The sequence below is a fragment of the Pezoporus occidentalis genome, unplaced genomic scaffold (genome assembly GCF_034315485.1).
Source record: "Pezoporus occidentalis ecotype Australia unplaced genomic scaffold, CSIRO_AGI_Poc_V1 ctg1, whole genome shotgun sequence".
Classification (NCBI taxonomy): domain Eukaryota; kingdom Metazoa; phylum Chordata; class Aves; order Psittaciformes; family Psittacidae; genus Pezoporus; species Pezoporus occidentalis.
Window position 1 is genome coordinate 7980337 of NW_026912778.1, and position 22548 is coordinate 8002884.

Consider the following 22548-nt stretch of genomic DNA (forward strand, 5'->3'; position numbering starts at 1 on the left):
TGGCCCAGCGCTCACCCGGGCGGAGGCGGTCCCGGCGAGGCAGCACCGCCCCCGAGCCAGTGGCAGATTTGAAGGGAAGAGGCGGGAGGCGCCGAGTGCCGCGCCTGGCGGTACCCTGCGGTTATGGTGGAGGGCCCGGGCTGCGCGCTCTATGGCGAGAAGTTACGGGCCCGGGTGCGGCGGGACCAGGCGGTGCGGAGCGTGCGGTGTAGCGCTGTGGCAGCCGCGGCCGGAGCTGGTAGCCCGGTGAGGGACCGAGCGCGGTGAGGGAGAGGCGCTTCCCCTCAGGGGCAGCGCCGAGCCAAGCCGGGCCGGGGTCGCAGAGCTTGGGTCCCCGGGTGTGCGCGGCGGTGAACGCTGCCGGGTTTATGGGAGAGGACTCGAGTCTGGGAGCAGGCAGTGGGTGGGGGGTGAGAATGCGGGGCCAGAGCAGGATGGCCGTTGTGGCCGACATGGCTGCTCCTCCTGCTTTCCGGCAGCGGCGGGGCTCCTGCTCCCCGGGTGGGCTCCTGCTCCCCGGGTACCCTTCGCTGGGGGATCGTCCGTAGGTACAGTCTTAATTCGTATTTTAAATTATTAAATATTCTTATCATCATAACAAACAAGGTCGGTTGTGTAATGGGATACTAAGCTGTACAAACACAGGGGCTTTTGGAAATAGCAAGGGAAATGTTTTAGAATCACTCTCATTCACTTAGAGTAGATTTTAAATGTCATTTAGTGTCAGGAAACCTACAATAGAAGGAAATTTATAGTAGCAGTTACTAATTTTAATTTTTCTCATAAGTCTTCACAAGTCTGAATGACATGAGGTGGAGAAGGTACATGTTGGGCTGCAGAGAGGGAGGGTTTACTTCTATGACTATTTTTTTAAATAATTTTAATTAGACCAACTATTTAAATAAATGTGGCACCTGGTCTCAGTGCACACAGGATGTAATGTTGGTACACCAATCTGCCTTGCACTTAGGGATCCCATGACAGTGAAGATAGTGCCTGCAGGTTTCAGCAGGGGCTGAACAGACCTGGGGACCTCAAGGTTCTCTTTGTCATGGGCACCTTTACAGGCGCAGCGTTTGCAGGACATGCAGAGTCCTGCACCTGGAACAGAATATGTCATGCAGTGGCACAGGCCTGGCTGCTGATCAGGTGGAAAACAGCTCCACGTATTAAAGAGGCTCAGACCAGCTGAGACTTGCCCCTCCAAGGAAGACAGCCTGCCCTGTACTGGACTGTGCTAATGATGATGTAGCCAGCAGGCTGAGGACAGTGATTCTTACCTTTGCTCAGTACTTGCAAGGCTGCATTTGGATTACAGTGACTTTGGAGTACATTCCAACTCCCCACTAGGAAAAAGTAACATGCTAGAGTGAAGCCCCTGGTATGATTAGCTGGCTGAAGTATATAGTGCTGAAGAAGCTGATAGAACTGGGTTTTACTGCTCTCTTCAGCTACCTACAAGGAGGATGCAGAAGAGACCGGGCCAGACTCTTGTCAGAGGTGCAGGTAGGGTTAGAGACAACAGATACAAGTGACAACAGGAGAATTTCTGATTAAGTTGTGGATGAAAACATTTCCTAATACAATAGTCAAGTCTTGGGACGAGGGCCCAATAGAGTGTCTATTCCTAGAGCCACTCTGAAGTTGACTCGAGCCACTCTGAAGTCGACCTAAGGCTGCCTGATGTAAGACAGTCCTGCTTTGAGCCCCCAGTGTTTGGACAAGATAATCAATAGTGGTCCCTTCTTATGATTTCAGTGGAGTTTCATGTGCTAAGCAAGAAAAAATCATTGTTTCCATCTCAGAATTATCTTTTTCTTGTCCTCTTTTAGCATTCCACCTCCTGTTCAACATCATCTGAGATTAGACTTTAAACTAGTAGGAAGAGAGAAGTATCTCTGTCAGCTCAGCAGTAGCTTTTCTGTAATATGTATTGCGCCATGTGAAACACTGAAAGCATTATTAGCATGGGTAGAAATTCCAGCAGGAGGCATTTGGAGAAGGATGTAGGCCAGCAAATGGCAGAATTGATACTGACAACTAGTGTTTGAACTGTACCTGTTTAATTTGCATCAGCCTTAAAGTCTTCTTGTAAATTCATTACTTGAAGGAAAAGGCATAAAATTCACTGATAAAAAAGATGTATTGTTGCAATTCAGAAGAGAAGGAGCTGAGTTGGGATAGTATGAGCAACAGTGACTCTTTGTTTCCTGAGTTAACAGTCTCATGGGTTTTGGTAGAGTTGCTTGAGAAGAGAAGGTCTAATGTTCAGGATGGAAAAATCAGCAATTTGGTGAATGTGTACTAATGCTAGAATCAAAGCAGTATAAATTCTGTTTTAATCTGTGTGTGTGTGTGTTCATTTTTAGACTGCTGCAAGCAAGGAGGGAACCTCTGGTCATGATTTCCTTGTTGGACATGTTTACAGGGGTGTGGAGACATTGGGAAAGGAACTTTTTATGTATTTTGATCAGAAAGCTTTGAGGTAAGAGGAGAGAAAAAGACTTCCTGTGCGTTCAGACTATATGTATTCATGGGTCATCTTGTTCTTGCTGAAGTCACTTTCAGAGATTTGAAAATTAGTGTTATCAAGAAACTTACCTGCAATCTTCTCTCTGTAATGCTGGAAATAATAGATATAGCCACTTACCTTTTTGGATAATCTACTACTTTATTCTTAGCCTAAAATTCCAAGTAACAGTGTCTGAAAAGGACAATTAATCCCTGAAATGCTTTGTTTCAAGCAGGAAATTGCATTTTCTAAGGACAAAACTCAGAGAAGTGCATGAAGTAACAGTTACTTAATGTCTTCCACTACAAGTTCTACTTGCAAGTCTTTCTAACTTTCCTTAAGAAATTTAGGCTTAAATTCTGTACTCAACATTAATCAGAGCAACTGAATCATGAATAAACCAATGTGGAAAAAAAAAAACAAACCAAAACCAACTTAGTATTCAGTATGTATACATTTATGATTACTTTCTTGCTTGCTTTCTTTCAACAATATTAACATCTCCTTGGTTTGGAACTGTGAATTTGGCAGATGAATGGTTTTGGTAACGAGTGTACTTTAACTTTTTTGTGAAGCTGTCTCCTAGACAAATGGTAAAAACTGCCAAATCATTGTTTGCTTATGCTTTGCAGAGCTTATTACGAGTTTGTTGGCATGTTTAGGATTTTGTTCAATGCTTTAAGCCGTTGGACATGTTGTACTAGCCACCAGGGTTGTACTTGGAATCATCTAGATTACTTTTTCTATTTCAGTATGCTTCTGTAATGCAAAGTCAACTAAAAATAAATCTAACCAAATGCACAGTATATTGGATTATGAAAAAAAATCCCCTCTCATTCTTTATGGTAATTAATACAGGATACATAAGTAAGACTCTTACAAGACTTCCATTTAAGGGTTTTCTTTTACCCTTCTACTTGCAACATAATTCTAATCTTTCTAACTCTGTTACATCTTTTTGTACCTACAAAATAATCCTTATTTTCTGATATACTATGTATACAAGTAGGACAATCTCTTACAGTTTTTTTTATGGCTTGAATGTAACAGGTGAATTTGTAATAAATAAAATGCATGAGGCCATAGTCAAACTTGTCCTTTGCTCACGTATACTAGCTCCTAGTAGGATATATCATAAAATGTAAGACCTTTTAAAGCATTAGTGACCAGTAGGAGGAATGCTTGAAAGAGTCTGTTCCACTCCTTTGCCCTCTGGGCATTTTTCAGTTTCTTTCTTATATTAGTTTTTAATTGACCTGCAGGTTTTGCCTTGGGTGTAGGCAAAGAAAAGCAGAAAACAACATATGGCAGATGTTACTTTGTTTATGGTGTTATTGGAAGTAGCTTTGATATGATAAAAGTGTTGGCAATTAAGGGACTGAAATCTTTCCTTTCATACAAGGTAACTTCTGCCAGATTTAACTGAAAATTTTCTGGTAAAGTAGCCTCATTTCCTTCAGCCTCCCTGAAGACTTAAGAACCTGTGTTGGAAGACCAGCATGTCAAGTGGAAAAAATTCTAAGTGTGATACACCAGAAAAGCATGTTACTTAATGATCAGTTTTGGTTTCTGTTTAGTGAATTTTGAAGACCACTGGAAAACTGCTATGTTTTGGAGTAGTTTTGACTTGGGAAGATTTTTCTCTGGGAATTGAACATTATGTAAGCAAGTAGTTTGTTGCTGTGTTACTCTTAATGGCTAGAATTAATGTACATACATACTGACTTGGTTAGGTAAGAACAGTTTATAACTTCAAACATACACTAGTGTGATGCTTGGAAACATTGTGAAGATAAAATACCTGTAAGAACTCTCTTTTCTCTCCAAGGATTCACTTTGGTATGAACGGTTCCATGTGCATTAATCCCAATGGAAGCAAAGGCAGAAATGCAGCACTACCAGTTTTGGAGATACAGCTTACAGAGGATATTGTTTGTTTTTTCGAGGTGACAGTAGAGTATAGGTAAAGCAGAAACTAACCAAATTAAACACAGCTTGGTTTATTTTTACGACATTCTTTTAAGAACATAGTGAAAAATCACACACAAATTTAGTGCTCAGATGCCATCATAGACACAAAGAAACAAAGCTTTCTAAATATTGGTATGGTAATTTAATTTTGCTACTTTTGTATCAGAATTTACATATGTTTAAAGTATTTCTATGCAATAGCATCAAGACTGCGAATAAGTCCGTTCTTGGATCTGAATGCTGAACCCCATTGCTCCTTTAATTTCCATGCAAGTCTCAATTCCTTAACAAGAATAAGGACCTTTGATGATTACTAGTTTCAGATTTTATGCTCCTAAGGGTGTGTGTTTACGTTTGCTTTCTTTTTGGAAGCAAATTGATATAATTGTTCTAATTTACATTAAGTGCACGTTTTTGACCATCAGCATTGGTACTTCTCACTGCTAATAAAAATAATAGCAAGCTTGATTTTAAAGCATTTGAGGCTCTTTGGGGAAAAGGACCATGTAAATTCAAGTATCATATATATATGCATATTTAATATTACAAAATAAAAGCTTATGTAAGCCTGAGACTTCTTTTACTGTACTGTTTTCAAGTGACTATGTAACCTGGTAGAGTTAAGGTTTAAGAAACTATTACCTTTTATTGTCTTCTAGTAACTATTGGACCATGTAACCATACAGTTAGTTATGTTTGATGGTCCAAATGCATAGTCTTTCCATGTTGGTAGTAGTTTTAAAACAAGGATCTGGCAATTATTTTTCAAACTAATATGAACAAAATGAGAGTGTTTTCTTGTATGCTGGATCAGATGAATGTTCCTTGCATGCATCACTTACCTGTTTCTGGGAGGGGTGGTTAATGTAATTTCTGTGCCTCTTCCTGTCACTGGTATTTGCAAGATTTCTGTTATCTGCATATAATGTTCTATTATACTTTCATGTGTTGTTTTTAAAATCATACTGCTATGTTAGCATATAATTGAAATAAAAATAAATCTTAATGTATTATTCTCTTCCAGAAATGCAGCTGAGAGTGAACGGAAAGTGAGAATGATGGAAAGCTTAGATGTCTGTTCTCCAAAATTTAGTTTCCTAAGAGCAGAAAGTGAGATTAAGCGGCACAAAACCCTCATGTTGTGTGATGTGTTACTGGATCAAACAGTATTACCTGGAGTGGGAAATATAATAAAAAATGAAGCACTGTTTGACAGTGGTCTTCATCCAGCTGTTAAGGTGGGTGAAATGTCACAAGATTGCTTTTAATGACACCAAAGTATTGAGAATGTACATACTTATTCATATAACATTTTGTCATCTTCTTACCTTGGTTTTATGATCTGTCATTTTTCAAGTTATTTTAAGACATTAAATTAACATTTTATCATTATAACTGGAGACATTTGCAATGGCAGTCCTTGGAAACTGTTGCTGCTACTCATGCTTCACAGAGTGGGCATATTTTGTGGGGCTAAGCATTCTCTATTACATCTTGAAATCTCTCCTTAGCAGGGAATTAATTTAACCTTAAAATCCTGACTTTGTCTGGCATCCTATTTTGCTATCATTAAATTGTCAGCCTATAAATAAAGTGAAAAGTGCTTTTGTTTTCTTTGTTCAGCTGCTAGCCGAAATAGTTTATGTGGTAGAGTTGATTGGTTTTGCTGCTGTTTCTTCCACTTCCTGTCTTGCTAGCTGGCATAATTTACTTTTCTACCATTGTTTAACATTCTTTCTTTATTAAGATCCTCAAACATGGATCTCCAAAGTTTGGTTGAAAAGAAGCCCGATGTTTACAGAACAGATTGACATTACATAGTACATAAAGAAAAGCTGGTGAAGATAGTAACTGGAAAGCTTTATACACATAATATTTTGAAAGCTTTTCTTAGGATCAGTCAGGATTTTAGTTGTATCTGCAACGGGAACAAAGGAAACAAAAATGCAATTTCTTAACAAAAATTGGATTGATATATCTAATTGTGATGCCTTTGGCTCAAGTATTTTTCCTGAAGATTTTTTGCAGAAAAGAGCCTCTGATGATAGACAGCTTGTATCACAATCCATGAGTAAATTAAGAGGCAACTAAGAGTTGTTAACTTCACATAATTCCTGTGATCAGAAACTCTTAGGTCAGTATAGACAAAGACAACTGAAACTTTTATTTAATGTTTTGTGTCACAAAGCATGAGCTAAAGTGCGTTGCTTGGTATTTACATAGTGAGTTTGTATAGTATAGAATGACTAAACATACATTTTTACTGAGGTGTTATATATCAATGTGAAGTCAAAGAATTACCACCACAGGAGTCAATGCAGTTCCACATAAGCTGGAAGTGTTTGAGGTACCCCTGCATTATAGGTCTTTCTGCTGTTGTCCCTTGGCATTCTAATATTCTAAAAATCATTTTTGTCTTACTTACAGGTTTGCCAACTGACAGATGAGCATATACATCATTTGGTGAAAATGACACGTGATTTTACCATGCTTTTTTATAAGGTATTGGCACATGTTTCTGAGGAACCTCCAAAACTTGACTCCAGCATGTTAGCTGTATGTGATCAACTAGTGAAAATAGTCATAAGATGCAACAGGACAAGTGTTTCCATAAATAGGAATGTTGGTTTGTGTGCTCTCTATTAATTATGAATTGTCAAATGATGGAAAGGTAAGGGAGTCTAGGCTGTAAGAATATGCATAGCTTGGCCCAGTTGCAGCAGAAGAGTTTGATAGATGCAGCCTAAGGGCCAGTTCAGTTTCACTGTGCATGTGTTGTAATGCAGCTCTGAACATGTCAAACTTGCTGTAGGTTAAGCACACATTTACTTGTAAGAGAACGTAAAGGTCACTCTTCAAACCGGGAACTAGAGTTTGCCACTTGCAGTATATTTATTTGAGTGAACAGATTGTAACTTTCAACAACTTTTTTTTCCTAACTGAAGCAATATTTTTGGTTGCTAAAGTAAAATAAATTCCAGCTTCTCCCTACTGCCACAACTTCAGTAGGATTTAATTTCTTCCATCCTGGTTGCTCTTTACTTTCCAAAATAGGAGAGAGAATTTGACAGAATTCTTGTATATTTTTCTTCTTTAAGCTGCATGCAAAGAAATGAAAAGGAGCAATGAAATTCGTGTCTGTTTATCTTGGTACTTACGAAAGGCAAGGAGCTAGTGCTGCTAAAAATTATTTTTTTGATAGGCTAGAAGGAGGGCACCTGACTTCCTTAATACCATCTTTCAATCATAAAGGCTAAACACATAATTTAATAGTCTGCTTAAATGTCTGCTTTCCCCCAACCTACTGAAGAGTAGTTTAGTCTGTTGGCTAGGCACATCTTTTCGTTCTCCAGGCTTAACTGAAGTCTGACAGTGAAGAGAGCATTCTGCAACAACTATAGTACTAGGAAATTTAAATGTGTCAACAGTCTTTTAGACTGACAATAAACAAACACATTAAACTTTCTGTAGCTCAGATTAGCCATTTTAAAAACTTTTATAATCTATATTTTAGCAAGTATTCACCAGCCAAGTGCTTTTAAAGGATAGTCATCACCCCCCCACCAAACCTCTTTAAGATAAACCCAGTGAAAATAGGTTAATACAAGGGGTAGTGCTTGATCATTTTTTATAGACTATTACAGAATGTATAATCCTACTATATTGTTTGTAGTAACACCTTACAGATGCAGAGCTGAGGAATCTTGTTTATGTAAAAAGCTGTTGCTTTTGTTTGTTTTTTAAATAACTGGATGGGAGAAAACTACTAATAAGAAACTAACTGTAAACCTTGAGGAGAAAGCAAACTGCTTGTGAATATTAATGTAAATATATGTTAGTAATTCCTTCTGGTTGAATTACTAGATTGTACTGGTGAAAGCTTTCTCATTCAGCGAGGCTTATTCAAGAGCACAGCAGAAGCAAATATGCTGTGCTCAAAACTCCCTGTATCTGGGGAGAACTCAAGGGTCATTGTGCATTATGGAGCTGGAGCCACTGAGCCCTGCCAGAGCTGGGCTGGTATTGCTGGGCCAGCTGTAGTATCATTTGAACTTCAGGTGTAGTGCAGGAACTGGTGTGGCTCTGCAGAGTTGGCTGCAACTCAAGTGGGCTTTTCTTGTTTGGTTTTGTTTTTATTGTTGCTTTTCTGCCAGTTTTAGCTGAGGTATGTTTATGCTGATGTCATGTGAGTTTTGTCATGAAATGTACCTGCTTGTCAGCCCTCTGGAGACTCTCTAGGTCGCTGTGCCCTTTGGGCTTCTACTGTACTGAATTCAATATGATTTTCTTCCAGGATCTGGGGAGCTTTCTATAGTGCCAAGTGGCTTTTCATGAGCCAACTTCTCTGGTATGGCCAGGGCTAAGGCTGAAGCTGAGCAACTTTACTGGGTGCTACCCAACTCCTGCAGAAATACTGCAGAAATGCAGTACTCCTGCATTGTGCGGTTCTTTAGGTTTTTGGGAAGGCTGCTCAACCCAGATTGTTGCATAAGGTCTGAGCTGGCTCTGTGGTGTGGTTTTGGCTCTTTTTCAGACAAGGGAAGGTGGTGGTAGTTTTGTGGCTTATGTTTGGTTTAATTTTGTTTTCTATGCTGCATTGGCTAGAGCTCATCAGCTCCTTAAGAACACTCCTGCAGGTGCCAGGTCAAAGATGGCTTCTGCTAAATCAAGCTAGCTGGTCCAGCTGAACACAGGGAGTCCCTAGCATGTATTTGTTTTGTATTCTGTGGGTTTTTTTGTATTCTTTTAATCCATTATGTGGAGAATTCTAGCCAGTGTTATACCTGATTTAAAGTAAACTCTTCGTAAAAGAATATGATAGCCATTGTGAATGTGCCTTAAATATCTTTATGTAGTCATTAAGCTGTCAGTTTACTTGTTTCTGGGTTGGTTTTGTTTTTTTTAATTTTAGCTTCAGTTGAACTGTAGAAGGACTGACATAAAATTTATATTTGATCTCTGACTTGGTTTTTAAATATGTTCTATTTTAGTGCCGCAAAACAGGGTCTCCACTCTACAAACACTACAAAGTATACAAGCGCCCAGCCTGTGCTCAGTGCAATGGTAAGATCACTGTGTGTCGTTTAGGAGAGAATAACAGGATGACTTACTTCTGCTCTGGATGTCAAAAGGCAGATCCTCAACTTGTCAATCTAAGGTATGATGGTAACTTTGTAATACTTTTAAGCATCAAATGCTTAAGCACCTCCAAGTGCGTTTATCACTTCTCAAATAGAATAAATCCTTGTGCATTTTATTTCTGATTTTCTTGACTTTACGAAAGAAAAATGTTTTGCCCATTGTCATTTAGAAATGGTTAAAAGCTTCGATTCTTTAATACTTTTCCTTTCAAAGGGCACATCTGTTATTAAATGGTTGTTATTTGAATGTAAGAATAAAAAAACAATTCAGAGTACTCAGAATTACTCGCTGCTGCTGGAAAAACTGCCCCTTTCTTGGTGCTATCAATATAATAGGCTTGGATGCTTACGCACAACTGAGTTGAACGGCATAAGGTGGGTTATTTTTTGTCTCTATTTCTTTTCATAGGATAGCCTCTTCAGTTCTCAAATATCTAGATAAGTGTGCATCTGTGGAATTTTGTTCTGGATGAGATTAACTAAAACTTCAGTAAATTCAGAGTGCAGCAAATATTGTAGGGCTTAGGACTTTCTGGGGTTTTTGTTTTCCTCTTTATTGTATTTGGAAAGCTTTTACTACAGGTGTGCCACAGGGGCACTTTCAGTTCCACATAAGTTGTGCTAGCAGCAGATTTCCTTCATTTATTTTAGGTGTGCACAAAATGCATTTGATATCACAAAGGGTCAGAAGGTAAAAATTCCAAAAGCACCTTATTGGGATTCTTATACCCTAGTTATTCTTGAAAATTTTCATCTGAGGTTTCAGAATCTTGCCTTTTTACACTGAGCTTTGTCAATCTAATAAAAGCCATTGCTTTGCTTTGCAAGCTCTGTGTGTGTGTGTGTGTGTATTAGATAAGATTTACAGAACACACAAATCCCTCTCCCACCTTCAGCCTACTTTGAAGATTCAGATGGCTGAAGGGATTTTGGTTAAAGCTTAAAAATCACCTTTGAGTATAGATCAATTGTAGAAAATACCAGCATGTGAGATAAATATTTCACATGCTGATAACCTCAATGAGCAATGTTTTGCAGAAGGGTGGGAAGGCAGCAGTGTTCTGTTGAGTCAGATAACTAGAAAATGATGCAAGTTAAAAAAGATCTCTTTCTCTGTTCTAGAACAAGTAGTAGTTTGGGGTTTTGTTGTTTGTGGTGGTGGTGTTTCTTTTGGGTGTTTTTTAACAAATAATTAAACAGTGGTATGCTTCATTGAAAAACTTAACAATGGTAGCTATAAAGTGAAAAGGTTTCTTGTGCTGTTCTCATCCTAATGGTAAGCTCTTTGTGTTCTACTGCTCTGTCTTCTGTTATGCAGTAACTGTTACCAAATAAAAGTATGTGTAGCTCCAGTGGTTTATCTGCCATTTCAAGCTTTTCATGTTTGAAGGCTGAAAGGAACCTGTGTGATCAAACTGACTTGCTACAGATCATAAAGTGTAGAATTTAACCCAATGGTTCTTGGATAAAATCAAGTAGCTTATGATTTTTCTCAACTGAAAAAAAATGAAGAAAATACTCATTATAAGCTTATACCTCATCAAATCCAAATGTATCTTGAGTCTTAAAACCACCACACACCCCATATTTCATGTTCCAAAATGGTGAGAAGGATGGTAGGATGACACTGTGGTCACACTGGGAGGATGACATGCTGAACATATTCAGTCTAGTAATACATTTTTGGTAACTGAATAGAACATCTGATCTAATAATGTAAAAATACCCATTTTTCACACTTCCAGTTCAGCTGTTTTGTTATCTAGCCACAGTATTTTGGTGAAGGATACTGTAATGTCTGCTTTACCTCTTGACAGCATAGCATCTCCGGTATGTCAGCAGTTCTCATTGCCCTCTTTAGTTTTCCTGCTATGCAAGATATGTAGTAAGTAGTGGATATCCTTCCCATTATCTTAGAAATGTAGGCTGTTAAAGGTCTAAGTTGTATCGCAACAGTTCCAAAGTATGGCATTTGCATTATTAAGTGCTTAAATTCTTAGAATTAGAAAAAAGCCCCCCCCCCCCCCCCGAATGTATAAATCCATAAAAAATTATCAACCGTAGTATTTAAAAGCTTACATATATCTTCCTTAACAGGAAAGTTCAAGTTAAATTTACTGCGCTAACAATATTTGAATACTATGACAAAATGCAGCGTCTGCAAAATGGTAACTATGATTGTATATCAGTGTATCGCCATAGGAAGTATTATAATTAACAGGGAAATAAATAAAATTAAATCTGTAGGAGTGTCTGGAGTACAGATTTGGCTTACCGGTCACAGCTAGGAGATTCCGGAACTCTTTCTGATCAGGACTAAAAAATCCACAAAACCACCACCAACAACAAAAAAAGAAAATACTTTATTCTGAGTGGACTCCTACATTTTGAAAAGTTTTCTAGCAAATGGTGATACACAAGAAAGACTTTCTAGACTTTCTAACTTTTAAGGTTTTAAGTTCTGTTGGTTGTTACAATAACAAAGTGGTCTAATGGACACCATTTAAATGAGGGCAAACCAATTTGTGTGCTAGGTTGTGTGACTTTCTGTAGTTTAGCTTCTGAACAGTTCTTTGTCCAAAAATGCATTTGTTCATAAGCATTCTATACAAGGGTTGGGAGAAATGTACTGAAACAGTTCTTCCAACCCTAACCATTCTATGATTTTATGATTTAAATATTTATATTTACTAAGGCAGCATTGGGAAAGATTTGCCCTGGAGGTAAAGAAGAAAAAAAAATCAAACTCTAACCGTGACATGCTGTCCAAGCTCTGATAGGCAGGCATAACATTGTGTATTACTTGTTCTCCAGCCCTGTGCCTCCCTGCACATAGTGGTATAAGACAATTTGTAGAAAAAATGTCACAAAAGACTAACGTCGTTCTTTTGTTTTACAGCAAATTGCCAACTAGAAATAGCCTAATTGGCTGGGCATATGGCAGAGGGTCATGTTCTAATGAAGATGTAGCTTGGAAGTCCGAAGAGGAATGGACGTGCATGCGCTGTACCCTGATAAACAAGCCTTCTGCTGAAATTTGTGATGCCTGTTTGACTTCAAGGCCTGAAGGTATTGAAAGGTTGTCTGGAATTTGTACTGGAAAAAGGGGGAGGATTTGGTTTTGATGCGGTTTTTAGAACTGTAAAAGTGCCTTATTGTGAATATATTTAAGTAATTAGCTAACTTAAATTTGTATTTTGGGGAAATATTTCACAGACAATCATAGAAAACCTCTTTTCTTAAAGCCTGAAAGAGGCTTGTCTTTCCACTTTGTGTTCAGGTGGGACTCTATAGAAAAGCCTCTGCAGTGACCCTTTTATTTTCAGGGGCAAGGAGTGAGACAAAACTCTATTCTCTCAACTCTACTTAAATTCATTAGATGATTGCAGCATATTGCAGAGAAATCCCCAGAGGCAGAAAAGCAATTATCATTCTGTCATGTGGACAAAAGCAGCATATTTTGGTACCCTTTCCAAAAGGATGTCACGTTTCTCAGGAGCTAGGTTTTTGGCTCCAAGTTCAGAGTAAGGATGATTTGGGACTTCTTACCTAAACTTGTTGTTTCTCTCTTGCTGGAGCTTTTAATGCTGCTCTCTAGATCTGGTGGACAGAAGCAGCTATGAATGAGACCCAAAAATGGGCAGAAAGATGGAATGAATAACGTGCTGACTTCAATACAGATTTCTGTATTGAAATTTTGGATATTAAGAAGGGATGAGTGAGGTTATGGACACACTTTCCACTGAGACCTGTTTTCTCTGTGAAGAGGAGCTTTGTATTCTTTTGCACTTTCTGTAGAAAAAAGTGAGTGAATCCTGTGGAAGAATTTAGAGGAAGTTATCTGCATCAAGACTGTTGCTCTGAAGCACGTTTAATTGCTACGTGCATTCCAAGAAACAAGGCCTAGAGGCGTGCATGTGTGTGGCTTTCCGGGATAAAGCTAATTCTATAGCAATTCCATACTGAAGCTTTTCTACCTCAAAAACTATTACTTATTTCACATTAGGTGGATTATTCAGTAAGTGGCTGAAATTTGCATACTACAATTTAGTTCTTAATTTTTCTATCTCTGGTGCTACAAAACTGAAAGAAAAGATATTTGGAAACAATATATAGGCATTTTGTATCTGAGAAGAATTAGTGGTTTTATGTGGGTTTCAGGACCTGTTGTTAAAAGTTTACTCCATTAAACTATGACTGAAAGTATAGATGCTGAAATCGGAATTGAAGGTCATATTGATCTTTAATTGAGCCATACTTTCCAAAGTGCCTCCAAATTCCCAGCTGCTGAAGAAATGACTTTATGGTACTAATTTTGGTCCTTACAAGTTCAAATGTGGTTTTTTTTTTTAATTATTACTTCATTCTAGTTATTGATTTTATGAATGTAGTGTGTGAAACTCTTATCTTACACTAGCTGAAGTCCATTTCTTTATGCCAGGAATTAACAAAAGTATGCCTCCATGACTTACATGACAGTTCTTGCCAGCAGAGGCTAATCTTGCATAATTCTTCTGCAAAATCAGTGCCAGAAACCTGAAAGTTTTAATCTGTCCACAGACTCAGATTTACCAACTAACATTTATCCTGGAATTAATAGTGTCAGCTGGACCTTAAAATACATAATGGTGTGTGTACAAATGCTTTAGTTTAAGCTTTGTAACAAAATCCTTTTCCTTCTCAGGTACTTTTAAGTTTCACTTGTGTAGCTATGTGCCAATGCTGCAGAGAGGCCTGGAATTTGAACATGTGTTAGACTTGGTGGAATACTTTATGAAATTTCTTTTTTTTTTAAAAAAGTAACTTATTTTTGAATCGTAGGAGAGGTATTTGAGATTGGTTTTAGCAGTTTTGTTTACCTCTCTCTTCTCAAACTTTAGGATTCCTTACCTTCTTACTTTGTTGATTTTATTTTATTTTTTTTTGTCTTTTATGTTGTTTCTAAATTAACTACTGTCAGCAGAAAAGGCTGAATTTTTGAGGACAGAATACTTGGTATGTAAAGTTAGCTACTGGCCTTAGAGCCAAAATAATTCAGTTTCTAAGAAGCGTTTAAAGAAAACTGTAAGGATTCCTATTTGTTTCTGACTGAGAATGCCTTTAGAGAAAGCATGCCTTTGTGTATGCCTTACCTACCCATTTTTCTTCTGCTTTATTCCCTCTTCCTTGTATGGATGGAAGATGTAGGAGTGAGACACTGCTGGAGATGGTAGAAAAGACTCTGTTCTTGAACACTATGATTTCACAGCTCCTTTACAAAGATTGCACATAGGGACCCCGTAAAAGTTTATCTTTTCACCCTTTTCTCAGGAAAGATAACCTACACACTCCTTATTTATTGAACTGGGATTAATAAATTCTGGACTCTTCTGGAGTGATTATTGCCCACTAGACAGGCCTCGCATTCTGTGAAGAAACACACTGTTTTTTCATGTCAGAAAATAAATGCAAAGTAAATGTCTAAACTGCTTGCTTCTAAAGCCTCTTAGAGTAAGGGATCAGTAAGTTTGGATGCGTGCAATGTTTGGAAAGGATGTGAGCCCTGAAAGCACTAGAAAACCCAACAAATTAATTCTTTTTGCTCCTTTTTGTGTTAACAGTAAAACAATACTTTGGGTAATGTATTGCTGCTGGGAGATACCATACCCTGCCATCTTCCAGTGCTAGGGTTATAAAAGGTTATTTTTGAGAATTTAAATATTTTAATACCTGTAATTAAGTCAAATTCAACTTTGTATGGTTAATTCTCTAACAGCTTTACTATTCACATCTGGTCTTATTTGAACAACAGTAATGTTATCTAGAAACACATGCTGTATGTGACTCCAAAAGCGTATAAACTCTCATTATTGTGAGAAATTTGGTACTATATCCAATCTGTGACAGGTTTTGCCATCTTTCTAGATGGTATGGTAAATTTACTCTTTCACTCTCTGTACAATGACTTATGACTACAGATCAGAAATAGGATGTATCACTATACAGATGAATTATAACCAATAACTTCTTTTTCCTTAGTTCCAAAGACAGAGAATGTTGAAGATCCTGCAGCCTTTAACATAAACTTAGTGAAGTACCCTTGTAATGACTTCAGAAAACCCAGCAGAGAAATAAAGATCAATAGGAAAACTGCATTTGGAACTACAACTCTTGTCTTAACAGATCTTGGTAACAAAGATGATTTGAGAAATGATACCCAAATATCCGATGGACACTCTCAGTGTGTTGCTTCAAAAAGTAATTGTAGACACATACAAAACAATGTCTACCAGTCATGGGGAAGCACAGCCAAGCATTGCCCGACACCTGTAACTCCTATGGCTTTGTCCTCCTGTCAGCAACCTCTCTCTTTCACACATGTACAGAAGAAACAGAAAACTGATCATATATCCACAGTTCACCAATATAATAAGGCAATAAGGTATGTATTCTAAAATGTAAACAAGTCTTTTTATAATTCCAAAGATCAACTTTATCCCTGAAGATTATTGGAATACTATGCTTTTGGGTTCAGACACTGTTGTCTTTGGATTTCTGCCAGAGGTAGATTATTCTTGGGAAACTAAAATTACAGATTTCAAAAGCACTGAATGACTTAGGCTGTCATTAGAAAAGTCCTGATTTTGTCATCTGGCCAGTACTGCTCTTAACTAAACAGCTGTTCATAGTTCAGCTATTCCTATGGGATAGAGCAGTATAGCTCTAATAGGTCAAGTTCTACATAAAGAGTTGTCTGATCTTAGCACTGTAGTTGCTATCTGCTTAGAGAGATCATTGAAATCATCATGAAAGATGACAAAAGGAAGGTAGCTGAATGAATATATTCCAATTAAAGTCATGTCAACTAGCAGTTCTCAAAATTCTTCCCATGGTATGAAACTCTATTCAGGTACCTTAATGAACCTCCCATCACTATTTTCTCTTAACTTTCCTTCCCATTCTATATGTAACTACTTCAGTGCTCTACCCATCCTGAATCTGTATTTACACAGCCCTATTCAGACACATCCATTGCCTTGTTAAGAGAAGCGTGAGAACCTATTAGGGTTGTCAGAAAGTTGGGCAGACATACACAACAGCAATGGGACTGCAAGATAGATGTCACTTAGTGGTACATTATTCAGGGTGAGTGTGAAATATTAACAATATGCTACAAACTTCTTGGTGATGTGTCTGTTCCGAAATACAGAAATTATTCCTTGCAATGTTGAAGCACCAGTTTTGAAAAAGGATCCCAGTGGCTAGCCAGGTTAGGCTGTGTGAATATACTTTCTCCTTGCTGTGGCAGTAGACAGCTACAGAGAACTGAGGAGGTGGGCAGGATAACTGAGAAGACAGGAGTGCAAAAAAGAAATGAGACTGTATCTATCACGGTAACAGGTAGTTAAAGCAACTTGTCACTTAAACATTAAAAAACACAAAACACAAGCAAAAAACTAAGCAAATAAAACAAAAATTAAGAAAACCCACACCAAAACCAAACGCTTGTAACAAAACCCATCAGAAAGTCTTGGGTTTTTTTTCTGTTGCTTCAATGAGGTGTTGGAAGAAAAGTACTGATGTCTGCAGGACTGCAATCTGCCAGACATAAAAGAACATGAAATTCCTAAGATGGTAACTTAACCAGAATAAATTATTTATCCCCCTCACCCTCCAGGCCTTTCTGCTATATACACACATTGGAAAGATACATTTCAGACTATCGTGTAACTGTTTTTTTTTCATGTTACTGTTTTTAGATAAAGCCTTGTTTATTGCATTCAGATAATATCTGACTATCTCAATCATAGCAAAGAAAGAAAGAAACTTTATCCCATTCAAAGAACACCCACCCTGCCTCGGGTGGATTACTTCTTGTCTGGAGCATTACTGTAATATTTTAGTAAGAAGAGTGGGAGTCTTCTGGGAAGCATACAAATACCTGGAGTAACTACTTTGTATTGGTCTTTTTCTGCTGACAGCAGGATACTCTTTTAGAATATGTCAGAATTTGGATTGGGCACTATAATAGCTGTGGTAATATTTATTTTGTTTTGTATATTACTTTAAAATTATTCAAAACAAGGGCTAATGCTGGGGAAAACTGGTGTAATACCTGCAGAAAAGCACACAGTCTTCGCTACTAGCAATCATTCAGCTTTAAAGGTGCAATAGAGTGCATTAGAGAAGTAAGTTTTCTGACTGTCGTGTGCGAAAGAACACTGAGTGAACTATTGTAATGGTAAGAGAGGTTTCTTTGGCTGGTAATACCTTTGACGTTATGCAGGTGTCATTTTGTAACCTATCATTACAGCATACCTCAAGCTAATCTGACATGATATTTATATGTTAAGTGCAGGCCATCCTCGCTGCAGCAAACACAGCCGGCTCTGCAGCCTCAGAGTTGTGAGAAAGGATGGAGAAAACAAAGGCAGGCAGTTTTATACCTGTCCTCTACCCAGGGAAACTCAGTGTGACTACTTTCAGGTATGTATAAGATTGCAGGGCCTGTTTTCTAATAAGCACTTGTTCTGCAGCCTTCTTGCCCCAGTGATCTGTATTTGTGGACAGATGTGATCCATTTAACGTTTGAGGTAATTTTAAATACTTTTGCACACTGAACTGAAGCTAAAAGCATAATAGCAGTTACAAAATTATAGTTTTAGTTACTTCTCTTCCTGCTAAGAAGGCCCCTGCTTGTCCAAATGTTCTTTATCTGCTTCCAAGTGATGTAAAATAGATGCATAGCAGAAATGTTGGTTTGAAGGGACTTGTACAAGTTGTTCAGATCATCCTCTTGCTTGAAGGAGGACTATGGCAAACTCTAGATATGGAAATCAGACACATTTCTGTCTAGCCAAAATCTTGAATATCCAAGGATGAAGATTCTGTAATCTGCCTGGGCAACTGCTCCCATTGCTGCACTAATGCCTAACCTGACCTTCCTAGCTGCAACTGGTGGCCATTGCTCCTTGCTTTGAATGTATGTGACTGAGAAGAATTTGATTCAGTCACCTCCCACCAGATGAACTCCAGACAGTAATGACTATTGTGCCTTTATTTGAAGAAAACTGTGTGTTAGCAACATTTAAATTTAAACCATTTAGTGTGTGCAGTTGAGAGAAAAACCTAAAATCAGTGATCGCAAAAGAGATAAAACTACTAGGAGGAGTTTCCTCTAGGGCTTCCCCCTATAGATCTGTTTCTATTGCCAATTTTAAAATAAGGAATTCATAGCCACCCTATATGCCAAAACTGTGCCTAAACCTGTTTCTTTTGGCAGTGGGCTGACTTGGATTTTCCATTTTGTAACCATGGCAAGCGATCTGTTATGAAGACTGTCTTGAAGATCGGTCCCAATAATGGAAAGAACTTCTTTGTGTGCCCTCTTGGAAAGGAAAAACAGTGTGGCTTTTTTCAATGGGCAGAAAATGGGCCAGGTTTGCAACTTATTCCTTGATGGCCAATGTTAATAGTTAGCTGCTCCTCAGGATGTTTTAAGTGCATACAACTTGCCTAGTCATTTTTCCATTTGCTGCTTCATTAGTAAAAGAGCTCCAACAGCATAAAGAACTGCAGGTCTGGAAAGAGTCATTTTATGTAGTCCTGTAAAACTTAAACGCTGCTTGTGTGCTGCATGCTATTTTGCAATAATCATCTAGCTTGCAGTATATTGTAACATACTGTTGTATTTCTAATTAAAAATTGAACTTTCTTTTTGCCTATACATGTCATTGAAGTTTGTCAGCACTGTATACTTTCAAGCACGTGATTTACAGAATCAATAACTTTAAATTAGTATTTTAAAGTGGCAGATTTTTCCACAAGTGTAAACATAATAAAATAATAAAAGTTAATATAAAGAAAACACACTTGTTTAAATACTTCATGCTTTATTTACTCAGAGCTTAAAATGAAACAGCAATGGACTGTACACTTCAAATGTTAGCATAGTTGAATGTGTGACCTTGCTTAGGTTTAGAAAAAGACAAAAACTGCCCTAAAATTAATAATGTGACTCTGCAGCTTTCCTAATTACATATTTTAAATCCAGGTCTTAACAATTTATTCTAGTTGCTACTAAATTTTTTTCTGTCAATCCATCTGTAATGCACAATAAAATCATACCTCTTTGTAAATATTTCAGAATTAATTGTGCCATTTCTGAGAGGTAACTGCCTTTTATTATTTATTTTGAGGGGAAGGACTACTTAATTTTCCTGAGAAACTTGTGGAAGTTCAGTCCAATTAAATCTTCCATGCCATGGTGCAAGTGAAACCGATTTCTTGTCCTAACCCAACACAAATTTAGAGGCTTTTTTCTTCATCTTTTCAGTAGCCTTTCATACCTCTGAAATCTTTTAAAATTTTCTTATGTGAAGGAAATCTTTTCTAATTAGATTATAGAAACCATAATCCTTATGTTGCTCAGTGGCCTCTTTCCAAAGACTATATGTATCTTTCATGAAGCCTATTATTTATAGCAGGGTACAGAACTCCACCTGAGAACAAAACAAGCTACTTCACATGGTAAAGACTGCCTTTCCATTGCCATCTTTTTGTATGATGCTTCTTCTAACAATGCAGTGTCACTGCTAGCTTGTGCTTATACATCTAAATCTTTAAAACCCCTATCTAACCAGTTCCTCACTTGTATTTGTACAATTGATTACTGTGATAGTGTTTGATTATTTTTAAATTGTACATGCTTTGGATGTTTTGTACAGGGATAAATCTTCAACAGTTCAGCTAAACATGAAAAACAGAACAGAATTATCAGCCATTTTTGATCACTTGCCTGCCACAGATGTTAAGATCTCACTGAAGCTGGAAGTTAAGTAACTTTTTCAAAGTTTGACACTTCAAAAATTAACAGTTGGGCTGTTGTCTTTTTTTATCTTAACACCCAGACAAGATGTGAATATCCACTTACGTACGGCACATACAAGTTTTAAAGGATTAACTGCTTTTATTAGATACTGCAATCACTTCCCTTTTTCTATTCTTACATTTCTATAACGGGTGGTATGGTTTTAAAAAAGAAGTGCATAAGAAGTATAAAAGTTAACTGGGACAGTGGAGCAGTGATGTATAAACTTCATTTACCCTCTGAGGATGCAAAATCTGAATACTTCATTGAAATGAGCAGTATATCCTGCTTAAACTAAGGAAAAGTGTTTAAAATACAATAATTGATAAAATCAATACGTCATTTTCCCCAAAGTTTGTATACATTAAAAGCATTAGAAATAACTTACATTAAAAACAAAACTATTACAATAGCAGAAGCTTCACCTCAAATAGGAGTTGTGTTTTAAAAAAATGACTTTCTGTATTGCCTCATTTCTGCTACTTTCAGCCTAGCTACAAATGTTAGCATGCAATAACTTGTATTTACTATCTCAGTTGTAATGTCATAGGCTAGCACAGGCTCTATCCACTTGAAGAAACCAGAGCTGGCTGCAGATACTATTTACCAGTGAGGTTGCAAATCAGAGATTTTTATAGTCTCTTGATTGTGCATGAAGTTGAAATAATACAGGTTAAGAATTCTAAAAATCTAAATCTCTCTGAAGATATTTCAGAATGGTTGCATGACTGAATGGTATCACTATTTTGGACAAAGGATTGTTTCAGGAAATAGGTACCTTATAAATTCAGGCAAGAGACATCATCTAGCAGATAAAATGTAAAATGTTTGAGAGGAATTCTGAAATGTGTAGAAATAAATGTAAGAAGTTAGAATAAGGCAGGAGCCACAGGGCAAGGCATGGCTGTTGAAGAAGTGCAACATGAAAGTTTTGATTGTGCAGAAATGTTTATTTCTTAAAACTTTACATGTAGAAATTAAGATTACTGCGTAACACTCAACTTCTGGAACTAGTACCTCTTCCCTAAACCTTGTGAAAGTAGGGTATGCTAGTATCAGTGGGAACTGCTCTCTTACATTACTGAGGCTATTATGCCACACATTAAGTATCATTATAAATTATTAAATTCTAATCTCATGTCTTCTCTATAAATACCATCCATTTAGGCTATGAACTTCTAAAGTTTATAGAGTGTGTTTCCTTGGATGTCTGTTTTGAAGAGGTGACATATTTATATCAGCCTAAATTTGCTTAGAATATAACCTGGTTGTATAATATCACAAGGTGAGGAAAGGCAGAAATGGAAATAACTGAGGGTAAGGATACCTTGAGCTTATCACAGAGAACTAGCATGTGGAGGAAACTGACACATTTACACTCCAGAGAAGTAGGAGAACTCCAGAGAAGTAGGAGAACTCCAGAGAAGTAGGAGACTAAGCAAGAGACAGTGAATTCTGATTCACCAGCTGCCTCTGCAAAACTTACTGCTTTTGCAAAACCAGTTTCTTTATTTCTCTTCTTCTTACAGAGGCCAGCACTATGTTTAGTTGTTTAACAAGCTATGGCTGACAGCTGATCATAAAAGGTCATAAAAGGTTTTGATAAAAAAAAAACATCTGGCAAGAAAACTTACCTTGTAACACATCCCCCTCTCAACCTTTCAGAAATAATCTACAGCCAAGGGTGCAAAACTGCAGACAGTTTGTGAAAGAATGTATTGTGTTTGCTCATGGTAAAAGTCCTGATTTTCAGCTTCTGTCCTAGTAGTTATAAATGCACTTATTTTTTCACATTGATTCATCTATTACAGTACAAGTGATGGAACACACATTTCAGATTCATATTTGGTTTACACATTTTAATGGCTTGTGTTGCATGCAATCAACTGTGGAGGCTAAAAGAATAACAAAGCCTAAGTTTATGGAATCACAGAATGGTTAGTGTTGGAAGAGACCTTAAAGATCATGTAAGTTCCAAGCCCTCTGCCATGGGCAGGGACACCTTCAACTACATCAGATTGCTCTAAGTGCCATCCAGCCTGGCCTTGCCTTGAACATTTCCAGGGATGGGGCAG

The 22548-nt window shown here is 37.6% G+C and overlaps 1 protein-coding gene across 1 annotated transcript; it reads left to right on the forward strand.

Annotated features, from left to right (window-relative positions):
* Window positions 1-6: 6 nt before the first annotated feature.
* NEIL3 (nei like DNA glycosylase 3) lies at window positions 7-20365 on the forward strand. The gene is made up of 10 exons (XM_062624308.1): window positions 7-246; window positions 2370-2485; window positions 4341-4475; window positions 5508-5721; window positions 6911-6985; window positions 9475-9641; window positions 12524-12693; window positions 15643-16045; window positions 17958-18090; window positions 18887-20365. The coding sequence occupies exons 1-10, from the start codon at window positions 124-126 to the stop codon at window positions 19061-19063; spliced, it is 1713 nt and encodes a 570-aa protein (XP_062480292.1). The 5' UTR covers window positions 7-123; the 3' UTR covers window positions 19064-20365.
* Window positions 20366-22548: the final 2183 nt, after the last annotated feature.